The 20,569-nt window shown below is 42.1% G+C and overlaps 1 protein-coding gene across 2 annotated transcripts; it reads left to right on the top strand.

The window, feature by feature from the left end:
- Nucleotides 1-6,088: 6,088 nt before the first annotated feature.
- Nucleotides 6,089-14,497, top strand: LOC146694669 (uncharacterized). 2 transcript variants are annotated; one of them, XM_085430928.1, is made up of 6 exons: nucleotides 6,089-6,338; nucleotides 7,892-7,946; nucleotides 11,136-12,114; nucleotides 12,526-12,693; nucleotides 13,090-13,185; nucleotides 13,753-14,497. In XM_085430928.1, exons 1-6 carry the CDS (start codon nucleotides 6,239-6,241, stop codon nucleotides 14,068-14,070), a joined length of 1,716 nt encoding a protein of 571 aa, XP_085287054.1. In that variant the 5' UTR covers nucleotides 6,089-6,238; the 3' UTR covers nucleotides 14,071-14,497. The 2 variants fall into 2 exon arrangements, with proteins under 2 accessions (XP_085287054.1, XP_085287055.1); XM_085430929.1 differs by lacking the exon at nucleotides 6,089-6,338 and adding an exon at nucleotides 6,629-6,702.
- Nucleotides 14,498-20,569: the final 6,072 nt, after the last annotated feature.

Below are 20,569 nucleotides of genomic sequence, written 5' to 3'. Positions count from 1 at the left end.
AAAATGTTGTCGATCACTTGGGGTTACTTTCAGTCTTCTTTGCACTGTTTTCCATGTGTCTGAAAGTTTAGATGTTATAGGATGTATGTTAAAACCCACCCAAAGTGCAGAAATCATTAAAATCTCAGCCAACGGACGAAAAATAATGACAAAATAAAAGTTAATATCTCTCTTTCCTCTCTCCACTGTTTACAATAGTAGCTCACATGACCAAAACTGGACACTTAGTTATGAATGTCTATAATTTTCAGGACAATTGTCTCTTTGTGATCTGACCAGTGGAGATCCATACGTATGCATGCTAATCTGGAAGGGGTCTGGTTTTTTCGATACAATACAGTACAAGTATGTCAGCTGATACCAGGTCCAAGAGTACAAACTGTACTCTTGGACTGGAATAAGGAGGCCACAGAGCCGATCCTGTCCAAGCCCAGAGGGGGAAAAGCTTGTTAAGGTTTTATATTCAGCGCACGCTTTTTCAAAATCCATTATGAAATCTTCTCTGACATCTCCTCTAAATGTGGTTTGAACAAATAAATGTTGTAGCTTACAAAGTGTATGTGTGAAAGTTTTCGGCTACATCCACACGTACATGGGTATCTTTGAAAACTGAGATATTCTGTTTTTTAAATCCCGTCCACACATGCAGTTTTGAAAAAATATCTCCGTCCCACATGTAAATGCTAAGAGTCAAATGCTGTCAGGAACATGCCAAATCCTAACCGTGTAGAAATGTTGGCCAATCAGAAGACTAGAAGCCTGGAAGAGAAACTGGGTTTTGTGCCTTTAGTAAATCTTTAGTACTGTAATAGTAGTGTTTTTGTATTTCCCTGGAAAAGCAACTAATTTTGTGTTACTTTTCAAGTGTCTCCATCGTTAATAACTAAAGACAGTATTTTGGCTGTTGTGTAGACTTACAACTTCGGAATGAACAAAATGAATACAGCATACATAAACTTAATTTTTTTTTAAAAATTACATTTATTCAAACGCATTTATCTATTTATCCTGACGTCGGGATTTGGGTTGTGACAGCATCTGTGTTGAATGTAGAAGCCACGGCTCCTGTAGAACCATATACATCTCAGTCTTTGTAGATGGAGGGACAGTAACTGTGTGTGTGTGTAAGCGTGTAAAAACTGCAGATAGTCACATTAACAGCAACAGTATTTTGTCTCTATCTGCTATTGTAGAAATTCATCTCATGTAAACAATAACGGCGCACAGCATGACATCAAAAGCGGCGCACACCTTTGACGTTGCGTGATTAAATCTCCAGTTTCCTCGTCCACACCTAAACGCAAAAATGGAGTTTTCAAAAATCTGTTTTCAGTGATCGAAAATGCCGTTTACGTGTGGACGAAAGGACCAAATGCATAGAAAAAGCTGCATTATCAAAAATACCCGTGGTTCCTGTGAACGTAGCCTTATTCTGACCAAACGTAGCCGTGCCACATCCCCACAGGTTAACGATTAGAACATGAGTCACTTCCTGTTGTCCTTAGATGCAGAGGACAGCAAGTCCTCACCCCCACAGGGTCACACACCATCAGCCTGTGTGGTACAGCAGCGTCACAGAGGAGAGAGCGCAGTCTTTCACTTTTCTTTTCTGTATTTGAATGTTAGCTGTCCCTCATTGTGTCACTGTCTGCCAGTCCCTGAAATACAGAAAATAGCAGCGTTTTTTTCAAGTCCTCAGAAGAACTGAAACTCCCTGTTGTGCAAGAGAGCAGAAATCCACATCCACACCCAGGAGCAACTTGAAAACTCTCTAAGGGTGCGCAGATGGCACTGAAGCGAATGAATACTGAGGAATGAAGACAGAACGAAATAAAATTGTGTAATTACATTTAAAGCCGTTATCGTGTGACCCCATCATCACCCCACTCAACGTTGTTGAGATTATTTTCATTTCTAGCTTAATGGAGCTCAGTAAGTGATGCACGATTCTCCCTGACAGAAGTATTCCCAATTATATTATACTTCACATTTGCAAACGAACTTTCGGCTCTTATAAATCTTTATGACCATTTGAAGAAAATAAAACTTCTGACACTGAACATACCAGCCAATTACCGTGGAACAGATGTCTAATGACTCAGACCTTAAACTGTTCTCTGTCCCGGAGATTCATCCATGCACGTTTCATGCTGAAAGGATCATCTTTAAACAAAGGCAAAGTAATTTTCTCTAAAACACCGTGAACATGATGCAAGCCACAGCGCTCTATTCCACATTTAACAGAATGGTTACTGTTAAGATTAAGAACCTGAGAATGTTCTGAATGCTTTTTGATAGCACATGTATGATTTGAACCATTATCCCGTTGGAGGAGGTTGGCTTCAAATGACACAAAGCTCCTTGAATTAACCATCTCGTCCTTCTAATTGGGCTCTGGCACAGGATGGAGGCGTCCCGTGTCAGATGCAGAGAAGCCCCATTAACAGAAGTGAGCCTCTTCCTGTGTCACAGTGGAGATGCTCTTCTTTTCCCTCTTTTTCTTCAGAGGACGTTCTTGTAGAATTATTGTAACCTGACATCATTCGTGTGGGTTTTTCCCCATTTTCATTCTAAAGATGTGTCCGCCTCACTTTGCTGCGTCTCCATGGAGATTTACAAAGATGCTATACCATCATACGCTGATGTTATGTGACAACTGTTGTGACATAAGACTCCATATTCAATGCAGTGCACACAATTCAACAGGGCCTAAATGACTTCAATTCTGTTTTATAATCCAATATTCAAAAGATGACAGCTGCTGAATACTAGAGATATAAAAAACTGCTGAGATCCACCCTTTAAAATACAGTTATGGCCTGGACCATAACTCGATGGAGGTTTATTTCAATCCAAAGTAAAAACACGCGTAAGTGTAACCCCTGGTCAGCTTCTCTTTCCAGCGCTGTGTGAATAAAACTCTCTGGACTCGAAGTGGGTAGAGCTCAGGCGTGATTTATTCCCCTGCAATAACATGGGACATGAATAACCATGGGTTTCAGCAACAGGATTCCGCCCAAACACAGCGAAAGCTTCATTGCTACTAACTATAGGCTTATGATCGTATAGTGGAACTCTTAGTTTTCCCAAATAAATAAAAACAAATATTGATTGAAAAATAAAATGGCAACAATACTTATCACGGAAAATAAAATAGAAACATTACTGCGTTGTGGTTTAGATAACAAAAGAAAAATTAATTCACTTAAATGCACATTCATGTAAATATAAATAAACCAAAGCCAAAATTCCCTTTTACGTACAATAGTAAATGGAACAATGCTGCCATCTACTGGGCAAACTTAATAAGCAATATGTCTTAAACAGAATTAGCCTGCAGCTCAACCATATACATGTTTCAAAGTACACATACCTGCAATAACATGGGACATGAATAACCATGGGTTTCAGCAACAGGATTCCGCCCAAACTATTGAGAGAAGTTTCAAAATTATTAGACACGGCAGCCTCCTCTAGCTGTTAGCCGCTAGCTCCACGTGTCCATTTTTCTTACCGTCTAATCTATTAACTGCAAAACACGGTCATAAACCTGAAATCTACTCAAATACTACCGTATGGGCAGTTCATGCAGTTAGTGCACTGTCATATTAGCTTCAATGAGGATTTTCAAATATGTTTTAAACTCATGCTCTGTGAGAGCGGACGGAGAGGAACTTACCACAGCGAAAGCTTCATTGCTACTAACGATAGGCTTAGGGGGTAGCCCGTTTACCAGTAGCAGACTTCCGCTGCGGATTTTCAAAATAAAAGTTCCAAAATAAACCCATGGTTGCGATCCCAAGTTTAACAGGAATTTAACAACAACAAAACCATATCCATTCTTTTACATCGTTACATAAGCACAAAGTGCCTGAACAGCAGAAGTGATGTCTCTCCCAGCCACATTTCCTTAACTGAAAACAAGCCTACGCACCACCCGGAGACTCTGAAGGCCAATAAGGTGGAGATATGAGATGATGATGAGATGAGATAGCCTTTATTTGTCAGTTGCAGGTCTTTTGCCCACAGCCGAGATGACAGACCTTGCCGACCGTACATACAATACACAAACATCACATTGGGGTAACAGGTCAGGCCAGGTAGCGAGGAAAAAACATTGAAATGTGTAACACAAAAGGATAATACAGGAATGCACAGATATCAACACACCATAGCACAATAAACACAGACAGCAACATGGGAAAGAGTTCCAGTGTGTACATCTGATCTGGGACCGCTGCAATCTTTCGACTGCGCCTCCAGCTGACCCGATGTCCACATCAGAGGTGAGGTAAGCGTTGGAGGTGGCGTTGGATCCAGGGTAGGGAGGGTGATGCGTCAGTGAGTGCTTATCAGTATCAGTATATGTATGTGTGTGCGTGTAAACAGTCTTCCAGCCAACCCAGGTGGCCTTGCATGGAACGGGAAGGAACAGACTAAACACAGTCGTTATCAGGGTGTTGTTGTTCAGCTCCGGTCTTGAGCCCACAGCTGGCGCCGGAGGGGTATCCGCATAAATTATGGTATTTTTTACTTTAGTGCGAACAGCTCATATGAATTTCAAAGCAGTTCTACAGTCCAACACTGGTCTCTCAATCTCCCGTTGGCGAGCTGTGAGCTTTGCCATACTTGCGTTCTGTGATGTTGTCATTTCTTGTGCTCAAGGAGCCGATTCTGAGAACTCACGGCAGTGTGCCTCCCCGAGATGTCATCCAATTTTGCGCCCAGAGGTGTTATTCCGGGCTAGCCCTTCCGAGATGTATCCAGTCTGCAGTCAGAGATCTTATTCTGGATATTCACCGCAGCCGTAGCCTCTCCAGGATCTTATCCGGGCTGACTCAATGAGCCCATTTTGAGAAACTCACGCCTCATCCCATCATTCCAATCCCAGCGGGCAGCCTTGTGGGGGTTTGAACAGCCGGTTCCGCTTCCTTAATTCTTCGATAAGTCAGGGCCAAGCCAGCTCCGATCAGCCAGAACCCTGTTACCATGGTTCCGAATAGGTAGATATCTTCAGCACTCAGGCTCACCCGAGCCCAAACTTCTCGTTGAGAAAGGGGTGTCAATTGCATTTAGGGACCAGTTGATCCAATCCATAATTCCTCTTTTAGGTTTTAGAGAACAGACTGTGAGAGAGTGTTCCAGGGAAAAGTAATACAAAAAACACGAGACTAGACAAGGACATAAGCAGGGAAGATAAGGGAGAGGAGAAAAAGTGCGTCCGCCTCCTCCGAGAGCCAAAGAAGAAGAAGAAGAATATAGGAGGTGTAATAGTAGAAATGAAGAAAATGTGTAAGGTACGACTGCTCACTACCTAGAAATGCATGTCTTCATCATGGAGAAATTCAGCTACTTTGCATTTAGACTTGTGTGTTTGTTCCCAGCTGCAGGCTGCAGTCGTTTTAGTAGGTCTGCTCTGACAGCGTCCAGAAGTCGCTCAATATAGTATCGTGTTTTTTATAAAATAATGAAATGCTTTGTTTCTGGAGGCATGTGGACATCGACACTGTATCAGTGTGATTCAAAGAAACCGTTCAAATTGTTCACGCACACACTATATAACTGCTGTGATCAAATATGCAAAAATCCATTTTAATACTGTATCATATTGCAGAGGTCACTGCATTATTAACACCCAATGTAAATATTTTAATGGCCTAGCTGTGTTAAAGAGACAGAGTCCGTAAAAGCACAGGAACAAAAATCACAGCAAGATATTTGTGATCTTACTATAGACTGTAAACAAAAGAGAGACATACACAGTGTGACATCACTGCTTAGTCAAATCTTCTGGTGAAAACCTGAAAGCTGTTTGACAGAATGCTGAACTGAAGCACTTCAGCATCGGTTCGATTTTCCACATGTGAAAAATTCTAGATAATCTCTGGACTAACTTATGAATCTGAAAACATCTTGAGGTGATTAGGATGGAGGAAATGAGGGAGCAGAGAGCAATGAGAAGGAGAAAGACATAATTACACTGTAATCCCTAACAGTTGTTCTAGCTCATAACTAATAAGCTCATAACACTCAAATGTCGTTTTGTAGTTGAGCAAACTATAAAGTATTGAGCTCTGTTGGCTTTTATGCAACTTTAATTGAATAGGGCTCAATATTTTTTAGCTAATTTGTTCGGAACGCTCAAAAAGTTTAAGAAGCATATATTAGTGACGTTCTGGTGGGTGGAGTCTTGTCGCTCCCTCAGGAAAGCTGAGTCAGCCATCTTGAATTTACCTTGATGCAGGGAAGATTTGGCCAGCCCGTGTGGATTAAGAGTCCCCAACTTCAACCTACCACGACCACCACCTTATTTTTTTTCATCAACTGCCCTAAATTTGGTAAGTCTAACGTGTTTTTGTTTTGTTTAAATTTAATTTCGATAAACATTCTTTTTTATTTTTTTACTGGAAATACATTCGTACTTTGCGCACAGTGAATGTTTGTTATAAATGAATTCAAATCCAAGTAATTGTAATTTTAGAAGTTTTCAAATGTGACAAATACATAATGTTATTTCAAATTAGAACGGTGTAACGTTTTGGCGGTTTTCCGTGGGGGACAACATTTCCCATAATGCATTGTATTCTTGCCCGGGAAGTTGACGGTGGCAGTTCTAGCTCCATGCCTTTGAACTTTCTACTAAAATTTTCTACTGTCCGTTTCTACCGGTTGTCGTATTCGCCGGTAATGCACGTGCGTATTGTGAGTATACTTATTTCAATAAGTGTCCGTGTTACACAGTCAGTAGTTTACGCTGTTGAGCTATGTGTGTGTGCTAGCATGAAGCGAACAATAATAAACAACATGAGTGTGTTATCATGATGGTAATTAGACACATGTTTGTATTTTTTCGTAGTCTCAAATGTGTGGTTGTGAGATAATCTCGAAGTTCTTTTAACAGTTTAGAGGGGTATTCCACTAAGCGAGCTCTACAAGTCAAGCCTTGCGGAAAAATGCATCGCCTGATTCAGCCTAACATTACACACTGGTCAAACTCGGTGCTACGAACGAAGTTCACCTAAATTGTTCGCGCTAATTCGACAAGGCTCAACCAGCCAGACTGAGGCGCCTCCTTGACACCTTTAAGCCAGACCCTATCGATCTTTGCTAGATAAATTGAAATGAAATGAAAATAAAGAGCCGCGTTCTGCTCCCAGGCTAAGAAAGAATCATTGATGCAGACTGTGCGGATCACAAATACTCCCTAACCTGTAAGGCAGGGGTGTCCAAACTTTTTTCACTGAGGGCCACATACATAAAAATATAGGAGGGGCTGGGCCACTTACTAGAAATTAGGTAAAAAACCTTAACTTTAGTGTATTAAAGTGTATTAAAGATCACAAAATCACTTAAAAGTGGTCGAATATGTTATATTGTTGAATATAATTAAAGACAAAACCGCCTTCATCACAGCTTTCCATAAATTGATCTTTATTGATTCATTCAGAAAAAGTTTTGGTAGCTCATTTTCAGAACAGCAGCTTCAGATTTCTTCTTAGACAGAAGATTTACAGCACAGAGAAAAAACAATAAAGGGGAAAATAGGACGGGTAAATTTCAAGTTTGTTATTTAAGTTATTAAGCTTAGCAACACACCTATTAACATTAGTTTGAAACGGTTAACATTAACAGACTGAACTGGACTTAATAACAGGAGTGCATATAATCTTAGTAAATTATTGTGGTGAGTATCAGCTGCGCTGGGTATGTAAATCGGGCCATCCAGCTGCGGTGCTGATTCGACGTCACTCGTGCCAAAAATCCGGACAAATGTCACTTGATCAAGGAGCAGATCTGCATCAGATGAGATCAGCTGACTACGTGTGTGTGTGCTGTGCAAAAAATGTTTTTGAACATTAACAAGTCGTCTTTGTGCACATATTGTTTACAGATATCAGACTGCAAAGAGCGCTACAGAGAGTCAGCATTTCACCAGTTGTCAGTGGGTGAGTTTTATAATTTGTGTCCTAATTTAAATAAAAAATAAATACAAAGAAACTAGAGAATTTTGCCCTGAATTATTCAAAATTTTTAGATTTTTTTTTTGCAACAGAACAGACAAAATTAAATTACTGTGTGAACTTGTTGGCATAATTATGTTCCACCTAATTTAAAAATTGACATGCATTTTAAGTACAATGCGTGTAAACACTGCATTTTGAAAAGCCAAAAGTGCAAACAGGGCTGAAATGGTTTTGACTGCAAATGTTTTAATTGCAGGGGTGAAGTTGGCCCAATGGAGTGGAAATGCAAGTTGTGTTCTGCAACTTCAAATACTCGGGGACAATTATTTTGGCACTACACTGTATTGCATACCCAATATTCACGAGTGTCCCCCCTGCCATGTCTCTATGACAGTTGCATTTGTACTTTTCCATCATTCGAGGCAATGAAAGCTCATCTGTCAAGATCACATAATGATTCACATAGAGTTGATGCAACTGAAGGAGCACGTGGTTGTTTTATATGTCCTTTGTGTAACTTCACACAGCCCTTTTCTGAGGGAATTCTGTTTGGTCACTTGAGAAATCATTTATGAAGTCATGAGATGGTACCATGCCCATTCAAAAACTGTAATTACAGAACAAATAGTTACTCAGCATTTAATGCACACAAAAGTAGAAAGCATAGTGGTGATTCAGGCTTTGGTGAATGTGTTGTATTGGCATACAACGATAGCGCCCCAGAGCTAGTTGCAGCAGAAAGTCTTCGGGAACCTGCTGAAACTCACAGTCCAGGGTCTGCAGACACATTTGATCTCGATGAGATAAACAGTCAGTGTGACCCAGACATGTTAAAGGCCCAGCTGAACCATAACTTGGCATCGTTATTTCTAAAGATGCAATCTATTCTTCATGTGTCAGAAATGGCATCTCAGGAAATAGTGGAACATTTGACTCAGATATTTTTCTTGTCCCAACCGATACTCAAACATGACATCAGAGAGGTCTTAGAGAGTCATGATATCACTGTCAGTGAAGCAATTCTAAATGAGGTTGTCAGTACTGTTATGGACTGCAATGTTATTGTCAGTGCCACAGCTAAGGGGAAGCCGTTATCCTCAACCAAGAGAAGGAAAACCTTCATCGAAAATAATTACCCTGTGGTAAAGCCTGTACAGTATCTGCTACAGCCAGGACACACAGCAGTACATGTTCCCATTCTCAAAATGATACAAAAAATCTTCAGTCATACAGATATTCTTGATAAAATTAAAGAAACAAAGGTGGCACAAAACGGTGTCTATGTAAGCCACCAAGATGGTTTGTACTTCAAAGAGAACACATTCTTGTCTTCAGATGAGTTCAAAATAACACTAATTTTGTACATTGATGATTTGGAGATAGCCAATCCACTTGGCACATCGCGCAAATTACACAAAATCTGTTCAGTATACTGGATGCTTGCTGATCTTCCCAGTAAATACCGGTCAGCCTTGCATGTGATTCAGCTTGCTGCTTTATGTAAAGTGGCTGACATCCAGACATTTGGGTATGAAAAAGCACTTGGTCCTTTGTTGAGAGACCTCCGTACCCTTGAACAAGATGGGATATTTATTGAGTCTATTGGTAAGGTAGTCCAAGGAACAGTCATGTGTGTGGTGTGTGACAATCTTGCAGCCCATGAGTTGGCAGGCTTTTCAAAGTCTTTTAGAGCAGAACACTTTTGCAGGTTCTGCACAGCAACACAAGTTAAACTTCAGACTCATGAAGTTGCAAGCGGCGAGTTCAGTCTTAGGACAAAAGACAGCCATAATAGTGATGTGCATGCCGTAATGCATGGGGTCAGTCGGAGTCAAAATGGTGTTCAGGCAGATTGTGTCCTGAGACAGCAACTAGAGCATTTTCATACTGTCACTGGCTTTCCACCTGATGCCCTCCATGATCTTTTGGAGGGCATTGTGCCTACAGAGCTCGCCCTGTGTATTGGAGAGATGATCCGTTGCAAATACTTCACCCTTGAATATTTGAATGACAGAATTCTGTCATTTCCCTACCAAGGAACAGACAAGCTTGAGAAACCTCATAAAATACCACAGAGCTTTGCTTTAAAGAAAAGCATTGGTGGTAATGGCCATGAAAATGCCACATTGCTTAGACTGCTCCCTTTGATTATTGGAAATGCTGTTCCTGAAGAGGATGGGATATGGACTGTGCTAATGGACTTAAAAGAGGTAGTAGAGTTATCACTGTCTTCAGAATTCACAGAGGAGTCCATCCAGTATTTACAGTCGAAGATCCAAGATCATAGACAGATGCTGAAAGAAGCCTTTCCAGATTTCAAACTCCGTCCTAAGCATCACTACATTGAACACTATCCTGACCTTATACGTCTTTTTGGGCCCCTTGTACACTTGTGGACAATGAGGTTTGAGGGAAAACACAGTTTTTTCAAGAGAGTTGTACACGATACACAAAACTTTAAAAATGTGTTTAAAAACACTCGCCGACAGGCATCAGTACATGGTAGCATTTCATCTCAGTGCCTCAGGATTCTTCAGACCTCACCAGCAAGCATCAAATGTCTCCTCTGTACTGGTATCAATGCTTCCAGATGTTGCAAAGACATATGTTAAACAAATAACAGCAAGCAATGTTATTTACAGCACATCAAAGATCTGCATTGATGGAACTGATTATAATGTAGGAATGTTTTTGTCTGTTGGACAAGAGGGAGGACTGCCTAAGTTCTGTAGAATTGAACAGGTTCTCCTGGTTAATAGTAGTGTTGTCTTTCTTTGCCAAAGGCACATATCGCACTACATTGAACACCTGAGATCTTACGAACTTTTCCCAAATAATCTGGCTGTTCACACCCCATCAGAGCTAAATGACAAAACACCTCTCTGTGCTTACAACGTAGATGGAAGATTGCTCTTGACACCAAAACGTTTCATATTATTACATTGAAGATTTATTGAAGCAGGTTAACAGCTGACTTCAACATTCTCTTGGAGCTGTGCTGGGCAGTGGGTCCATGAATAAACTGCCTCACTCCAGCAGGTGTCCTTCCATACTTCCCATCGTTCAAGTGAGGCTATGGACTTGTGTACATTGTTTGTATCACGTTTACTCTCCATAAAAATTAATGTTTGTTCTTTTTTTTCCCTTTTTCTTTTTTTTTTCTTCCCCTAGGAACCAAAAGATGGCTGCTGCCCAGAAGCATGTGCTGCGTGTGTATGTTGAACGAGACACCGCCCTGAAACTTACTCTACTTGAGCGACCAAAGTCAGTGGAGGAGCTGAAAGAAATAATTCAAGAGAGGTTCAAGCCAAGACTGGATGGGGACTTTAGCCTTCACTATGAGGATCCGGACTTTGATGGTGATCTTTGTCTCCTTGTGGACATCCAGGAGTTACCAGAGAAGGGCACATTAAGAGTTGTCAGACCTGAAAGCGACACCTTCTCTACTGCATCTTCTGACACAGACATACTCCCACATGTACCTGCGATACAGCGCCAGAAGAGTTGGCCTGATGAATTTGTTGTTCCTAGTTTTGGTTATGAAATGGATCATATACTAGAAGAAGGAAATCGAGTTTATGAAGAATCAGGAAAATTGCTGAAGTTAAAGAGATCACAGAAGAGTGAAATCCTTAGAAAAATGGCAGAAACAATCTACAGTTTTAAAGCATACGCACATGACAAGGAATTGGCAATGGCTGCTCAAGCTTTGATTAGAGCTCATCCATGTCTCAGAATGACAGCTGGTGAAGACGGGGCGTTGGGATGGAAACGCCACATGGGGTACAAGCTTGCATCTTACCGTAACAATCTGGCCAAAGCTGGGGTTGCAGAAGTAGCCATCAACACAGGGAGGCGGAGCCGAAACAACCCCAACAATGATCACCCCCATCAAAACATAAAGAAAGCTCGAAAAGCTGAGGTCAACTACATCACTAACCTACCGAAGGATCAAACCCCAGCCTCTCTGGAAAAAATGAGAGAACAGATCATGCATGAAGTCAAAAAGACTGAGAGAAACTACTTGGTCATAGGCAAGCTCATGGACACAACCTATGCCCTACGTCGCCAAGAAATTGTTGGAGCTGTTGTAGCTCCACGAGTGAGAGACGTCGTGGACAGATGGCCAGCCCTACTTATAGAGTCACAGGTAAAAATAAAATAAAATTAAAAGTGTGTGTGTGTGTGTGTGTGTGTGTGTGTGTGTGTGTGTGTATATATATGTCTGTCTGTCTCTTTACTGTTCTCCCAGTTTTTAAAAGTCTAGATTTTCAAACAATTTACCAAAAAGCAAATGGCAGATGTAAAATGACAACACATCACTGTGATGTTTTTTTTTTCTTTTTTTTCCCCATTCATAGTAAACAAAGTCTCTAGAAGTTTATTTATTTAAATTTCCTTTAGATAACATTACAAAGAATGACGAATAACTTTCTATTTTGGCCTTGGTTCTGATTAGAATTTCTCTGGTTTTGCTAACCTGAGAACTTTTTAAAATACATTCACAATTCTGTTCCTAATTCATCTTTGTTCATTTCTGTGTATTTCTGTTCATGTACAGGTGGTGGCAGAGTTCCACCGAATCAACAATGTTAACCTGCGCACTCAATTCTACAAGGAGCTGGACAGACACACCCCTAGACTCATCACTTTGTTCCGAGACAAGGCCATCAAGACTGGCAAGATTGCAGAGGAGCTAGCAAAGCTCATGAGAATTTATGACATTCGGGTAAATTTTTCATTTCACATGATTCAGGATTACATTAACCGATGGTTTGTACACAGCTGTAAGAAGCCATAGTGTCAATTGCTTCAACTGTGCTCCGAGATTAAGTGATTATGCCATGGATACAAGGTTGTCATTTTAGGAGAAGGACATCTTGACAAAATCTATCCTATCAAAATATCCAAAAAAATCCAAAATACAGAATTTACCATCTATGGCTAGGGTAGGGTAGGGTAGGGTAGGGTTACCCTTCTAGATTGACAAGTTTAGCCCGTTACACAAAAAGTTTGGACACCCCTGATCTATAACAATGACAATCAGAACATGGCTATCCAACACTTTGTTTTTACTCTGCATTTGTGTAAATACTATTCTAATAGATATTGTATGTTCATCTAGGAACAGCATGATGTAAATACAAGACGGGCCCTCGTCCTTCGTGCACTTCCTGTGTACCTGCGTGAAGATGCCTCCATGTTATTCAGGACTTGTGATGTAAGTGTACTGGCCTCAGCATCAACCCCTTTGCCTAGCTGTTCAGTCAAACATATGACATCGCTCAGAACTCAAGGAGAACCAGGGTATATATCAGGAAGGAGGTTCAACACAGTCCTCATCTGACTTGTTTTCTCCCATATATCAACTATTGTTGAATAAGATTGCAAGAAGATTGTTACGCATAAACCAGAAAACATGAAAATAGTTGAAAGATTATTATACAAAAAAAATCTGCAGATAAAAACTATCTCCCTTTTAAAATTCAAGTGTTCTATTTTTTTGGAGGTGCCATGTTGTGGTCAGAGAAATGTTTGGTAAATAACAAAAACAAAAATCTTGGCATATATTTATTATTGAAAACATTTATTTAAACATATGTTTTGAAGTCAAACCGAAATTAAGATTATTGTAATGCATCATGATGTATCGCCATATCAAATTAAATCGTTGACATTATAATCCTAAAAGAAACGTGTGACTTATGAAGATTCACACCTCTAATCAATAGCATGATTTGTGTCCTTGTGGGGCTGAACTCATTCTTGTATTATTTTTGTTTTGCAGTCAGCAGATGGTCCAGACCTCACTGACACTCCTGTGGCTCTGCTGACAGTTGTCACGGATGACACTACTGATTCGGCCCTCTTCAGTCCCGAAAGCATCTGCATTGTCATTGAGGATGAAATACTTGTGAATGGTCCCACAAATCTGGCTCAGTCATTTCTCCTGCTCTTTGGGTACATCTATGCACTAGACCTACAATACCCAAAGAAACTTGAGCTTACATTCACATTTATCCAGAAGGTTGTGATGTGCCTTGAGGACAACAAACCACTGAAAGGGCGTCTACTGACGCTGAAGAATGATTTGTTCAATGAGTGAATCACTCAGAATGGACTACTTGTTGAGCTGAGTATTGAGGAAGCTTTTTTTTGTTTGTTTTTTTTCCTAATCATTGGGCTTTTCTACTTCTAATTTAAAGTGAATGACTGCTCATTTTGTGGACTATTCATGTTTAACGTTGTGTTGCCTAATACCTCAATGCACTACCTGATGTTTGTTCCCAGTTATGTACAGTTGTGTAAACCAGTACATGGATGCCTCATTTCTCCTGCTTTTTGGGTAGTTCTGTGCACTAGACCTACAATACGCAGACTCTCGAGCTTTTATTCACATGTATCCAGAAGGTTGTGACCCTTGGAGTCGTTTTCTCTTGTTTTATTTATGAAGCACTTTTTTATGAGTGAGCTCTGTTGTTTGTGCCTTTTTAAAAGCACATTGTGTTTAATAAAAAGTTGTTAAATTGTTAGTGTTGTTACTTTCATGTTTTCTAACACTTTTAGCTGATTATAATTTACTGGGCAAATAGTTCAGAATTATTTGTAAGTGTATTTCCCACAGTATTTTAAAAATCTTGAAGATTAAGTGTTATTTCCCATATTATAAGTTAGAAAATATGAAAAAGTTTGAGTTCATTTCCCACATCATATGAGTTGCAATATGTAAAATATTTTGAGTGTATTTCCCACCTTAATTAAGTTGAAACATATTGAACATTTTGAGTTTATTACTCCCTAATTATAAGTTGAGGAATATCAACATTTATGAGTTAACATTGAGGTAATTTAAGGCAACTGCAACTACAATTTTTATTTTAGTTAAACTTAAAACTTTTAAAAACATCACTAGAAAATTGTTGTGTAATCTGTTACACAACAATTTTTGAGTTCTGTGAACTTATTAGGTTTTACAGTGTAGAAGGCGATGATGAAAATAGACATGTACATGTAGCCACTAGGGGTGCAACGATACTCGTATCGATATTGAACCGTTCGATACAGAGCTTTCGGTTCGGTACGCATATGTATCGAACAATACAACATTTTTAATTTATTTGATCAACTTTCCTTCTGACGATGCTGTCTGTGTTGAGCGCTCAGTGGATCTGCGCTCGACAGTGCAGCCTAGGTGGAGTAGTCGAACGCAGATTCACTGAGCGCAGCGCAAGCTAGCGAGACAGAAGTTAAGCTCTCCTTGCAACATGTCAAATTGAACCTCCCCCACCCTCATTCAGATCTGGCGTTTGGAACTATTTTGGTCTTCATGTGACGTATGACCCTGAAGGTAAGCGCGTCATGGACAAAAGTAAAACAGTATGTCGGATGTGCCACGCAATGCTCAATTACATGGGTGGGAACTAGTGCGTTAGCGCAGTTAGCTCGTTAACGTGTTGACGCCGTCCAGCCCCACACACGGGGCGATCCGCGGTAGCTCGTTAACGGAGATTTGCCGTGTTGTGGCGTTAACGTCATTTCAACGAGATTTACGCTGACAGCACTAGTGGGAACACAACGAATATGACTGCACATTTATTCCGGCAGCATCCTAGTGCAAAGACAAGTGGAAGTAGACAAAAACAACAAGCACGCATGCTACAAACTTTACCCGAGTCATTTAGACAGCCGTTAGCACATGATTCTCCTTATGGGGACCTGATATGTTTAATATGCTGCTGAGAATATAGCCCAGAAGAAGCGTATAGTATAGCTTTTATTTTGAAAGAGCCATTTCTCTGTAATAAACTCTCTTTTCCAAAGATGAGTGATTTCTCGATCAGATAGATTTATTATTTTATTACTTTGTTGTTTCAGCAACATTAAATTTAAAAACTGTACTTTTGAGTTAAAATATATATTTATAAATTTTAATAAATGACAAATTAAAAAGGCATGAACACTAGTATAAAAAAAAGGTATGCAATAAAATGATATCAACATACTAAAATCTCCCAGCAATAAACAAACACAATTCTAAAACCGGTAAAAATACAATTCTCCACATTCACTAAAATCCCACCCAGTTTCCCAAAGTAACTGTCCCACAACCCAGTATGAACGTTCCCCATGTGTTCATGAGCTGGACAAAAATTCATCCTGCGGAGCGGGGTCAACGCCAGCTTTGTCCCAGGCAGACAGGTAGGGGCCTCCTATCCCCCTGTCCGTCCCTTCACTGGGCCCATCACACATTCTGCACTGGCGTCCGTCGCTCGATGCCACCACGGCTCCCCTCGCATCAGCGCCCTGTAAATAAACAAATAGGGGCCAGAATCATCATCCCGGAAAACGGCCTTGGCTTGTAGCCATAGCAAACCTTTCCCAACACGGCTGCACCCGGTAAACGACAGTGGAGATACTACTCACAAATACAGACAGAGGTATGCCTCTGCTCTGCTATCAGCCACATCCGTTATCTCCTACTGTCGCTGTTCCTGCTGTCAGGACTGGGTCGCCATGTCAAGCTGACCGTCGCACTCCTGGGGGGCAGCGGGTCCCTCCTTTTCCACCTGGGGCCTCTCTCCTCCCAGTGCTCAGCTAGCTTCCTTTTAATAGGTCTTTAGAGTGCTGCTAGGCCTCCTCTGGACATGCCTCCACAAGCTGGTATCCGCCCCTGTGTATTTTAAATGGTATAATTCCAAGTTTGTTGGAAGATGTAAGCTTGTACTTCCGGCGCCCCCCGTGTGCGGCAGCCTGTTACAGCAGCTCTGCTCATTCTGAGTTTCTTTCTTTCTTATCTTTTTTCTCGTAATTTTTTTATAACTAACGTATTAGTAATTAGACTCTGCAACCATGTTCTACCGTTTTGTGCTAGTCCTGGTCGTTTTTCTCAGTTTATTTCTACTTTTTTCACCCGTGTCTGGGGACCCAGAGCAGAGATCCTTTGTTTACAGTAAGGATCAGCTGTTAGCGCTGAGTCCTGCAGCGGTACTGCCGGCGGACAGACCCGATATTCCCAGCGAGCTGAGGAGGAAAAGACGGGGGTGTCGTGCTGGGAAGGAGCGCCGTCGCCCGAGAAGGAGACGTTATCGACCATCTCTTCCTTCTGTAATTATTGGAAACGTAAGATCTTTGCCCAATAAGATGGATGAGCTCATGTCGCTAACCTGGTCACAGAGGGAGTACCGGCAATGTAGCATCATGATGCTAACGGAGTCGTGGCTAACATCGCTAACTCCGGACACAAGCGTGACACTACTGGGATTCCAGCTGCTGCGAGCGGACAGGACCAGAGACAGCGGTAAGAGGAAAGGAGGGGGACTGGCAGTTTTTGTGAACGACAGATGGTGTAACCCTGGGCACATCACTGTAAAAGAGCAACTCTGCAGCAGAGACATTGAGCTGTTAGCCGTTAGCATGCGTCCGTACTACCTGCCCCGGGAGTTCTCGCATGTTATCGCGATAACAGCGTATGTCCCCCCCTCGGCCAACGCGGATGCAGCCTGTGACTCTCTCCACTCTGTGGTCAGCAGACTGCAAACACAATCACCGAGAGCCCTTCTCATAATATCAGGGGACTTCAATCATGCCTCACTGGACTCCACACTGCCCACCTTCACCCAGTATGTGACCTGCCCAACCAGAGTCAATAAAACACTGGACTTACTGTATGCCAATGCAGAAGAGGCATACAGTTCATCACCTCTCCCTCCCCTGGGCAGATCTGATCACAACCTGGTGCACCTTGTCCCTATGTATGAGCCCTTAGTGCGCAGGGAGCCACCAGCCACCCGCACAGTACAGAGATGGTCAGAGGAGAGCGAGGAGGCTCTTAAGGATTGTTTTGAGTCAACTGTGTGGGAGGTGATTTGTGATGACCACGGTGAGGACATCGACAGCCTTACTACATGCATTACTGACTATATAAACTTCTGTGTGGATAACACTGTACCTACCAGGACTGTACGGTGTTTCTCCAACAACAAACCTTGGATTACCCCAGAAATTAAAACCGTCCTCAAGCAGAAGAGGAGGGCCTTCAAATCCAGAGACAAAGAGGAGTTGAAAAGGGTGCAGAGAGAGCTGAGGGGACTGATAAGGAATGGGAAGGAGAGCTACAGGCAGAAGATGGAGAACCAGCTTCAACAAAACAACGTTGGTGAAGTCTGGAGAGGCCTTAGAACCATCTCGGGCCACAAACAGCAGAACTCTCTGCCTGGGAGGGATGTGAGATGGGCAAATGAACTGAATCATTTCTTCAACAGATTTGACTCAGCCATGAGGCAGTCTGCAACATCGGCTGCAGACTCACCCACCCCCACTGCTGCTGTTCCACCTCAGACACTTCACACCTCCTCTATTCACCCTGCTCACTCCTCCCCACCCCCAACAACAGCATCCAATACACACTCAACACAAGGCTCCAGCCTGTCTCTCTCAACCACCCAGGTTAGGAGGGAACTGAGGAGGATTAATGGCAAGAAGGCAGCGGGTCCAGATGGCATCAGCTTGAGGGTCGTCAGGTCCTGCGCGGACCAACTGTGTGGGGTGATGGAGCACCTCTTCAACCTGAGCCTGAGGTTGGGAAGAGTCCCACAGCTCTGGAAAACCTCCTGTGTTGTACCAGTGCCAAAGACTTCACGCCCCAAGGACCTCAACAGCTACAGGCCGGTGGCTCTGACATCCCACCTGATGAAGACCCTGGAGCGGTTGGTCCTGGCTCAGCTTCGGCGCCTAATAAGCTCATCACTGGACCCACTTCAGTTTGCCTACCAGCCTGGCATTGGAGCGGATGATGCCGTCATTCACCTCCTACATCGTTCCCTCGCTCACCTGGAGACCGCTGGAAGCACTGTGAGAATCATGTTCTTTGATTTCTCCAGTGCCTTCAACACCATTCTTCCCTCGGTTCTAAAGGACAAGCTGGTGAACTCTGGAGTGGACCATCACCTCACTACCTGGATCCTGGACTACTTCACCGACCGACCACAGTATGTGAGGACTCAGGGCTGTGTGTCGGACAGGGTCGTCTGCAGTACGGGGGCCCCACAGGGAACGGTTCTGGCTCCGTTCCTCTTCACCATCTACACTGCAGACTTCTCCCACAATTCCACCCAGTGCTTCCTGCAGAAGTTCTCTGATGACTCTGCAATAGTCGGCCTCATCACTGATGGGGACGACAAGGAGTACAGAGGTCTGACCCAAGACTTTGTGGACTGGTGCCAGCTGAACTACCTCCAGATCAACGCCAGTAAAACCAAGGAACTGGTGGTAGACTTCCGCAGGCACAAGCATTCTCCACTGCAACCACTGAACATCCAAGGTATGGACATTGAGGCTGTGGACAGCTACAGGTACCTTGGTGTTCATCTGAACAATAGACTGGACTGGACTCATAACTCAGACGCCCTCTACAGGAAAGGGCAGAGCAGGTTGTACCTGCTGCAGAGACTCAGGTCGTTTGGAGTGGAGGGCCCACTCCTGAAGAAATTCTATGACTCTGTGGTGGCTTCTGCTATCTTTTATGGTGTGGTCTGCTGGGGCGGCAGCATCTCTGCTGGGGACAGGAAGAGACTGAACAGGGTGATCCGAAGGGCCAGCTCTGTTCTAGGATGCCCTCTGGACCCAGTGGAGGTGGTGAGTGACAGGAGAACGGCGGCTAAGCTGTCATCCCTGATGGACAACATCTCCCACCCCATGCAGCAGACTGTGACAGCACTGAGCAGCTCCTTCAGTGGGAGACTGCGGCACCCACGGTGTGGGACGGAGAGATTTCGCAGGTCTTTCCTCCCCACTGCTGTCAGACTCCATAATAAAGACTTTAACTGATCAAGCACACACATCCATACATATGCAATAATACTAAGTGCAATAATCCTTTCTGTCATCGTTGTATTTTTACTCAGTTGTATATAGTATTTGTATTTGTATTCTATTTTTATCTTATTGTATATTTATTTTATTTTATTCTACTGTATATAGTATTTTATTTTATTCTATTCTGTACAGTTGTGTACTGTATTTATTCTTATTGTATTCTAATTTTTGCGTCATAACTTTTGCACTGTCCACTTCCTGCTGTGACAAAACAAATTTCCCACGTGTGGGACTAATAAAGGTTATCTTATCTTATCTTACACACATCAATGTATATTAATAAGTACAGCATTTTTTTGCCTATGAAATAACCTAAAAGAAATTACTTCATGTAGCCTTACTATGCAGATACCAATTGGTTCTTTTTTTAAAGCAACATTTTCTGAATTAGTAATTCAAAAACAAGCTCGCTGCTTTTGATGAAATGAAACCACTTTACTGTCAAATATCCTTCAAAATAAATAAAGTAGAGCATGCGAGGCGTCTCTGTTTGGAGCCATAAGACATCAGTGATGCTGGGAATGTGTAAATACAAACCTCACACTTTAAAGAAAAACATGAAAAAGAAGTCAACGCTTTAAAGATGGATCCAGTGTTCATGCGGCCTCTCTCTCCAGCTGCGTTCACTGTGTGTAGTAGTGACAGCAGTAGCTTAAAGCTCTTGTAATAAAAGCTTTTCAACACAAAGCTTCCGGCTTGAATTTTAACACCTGCTGGGAAATCCTGGTCTC

Source organism: Copadichromis virginalis, linkage group LG14, assembly GCF_057382275.1.
Source record: "Copadichromis virginalis isolate Kocher_CV1m ecotype Utaka linkage group LG14, C_Virginalis_male_GT1.1, whole genome shotgun sequence".
NCBI classification, from domain to species: Eukaryota; Metazoa; Chordata; class Actinopteri; order Cichliformes; family Cichlidae; genus Copadichromis; species Copadichromis virginalis.
This window is presented reverse-complemented; position numbering and strand designations above follow the sequence as displayed.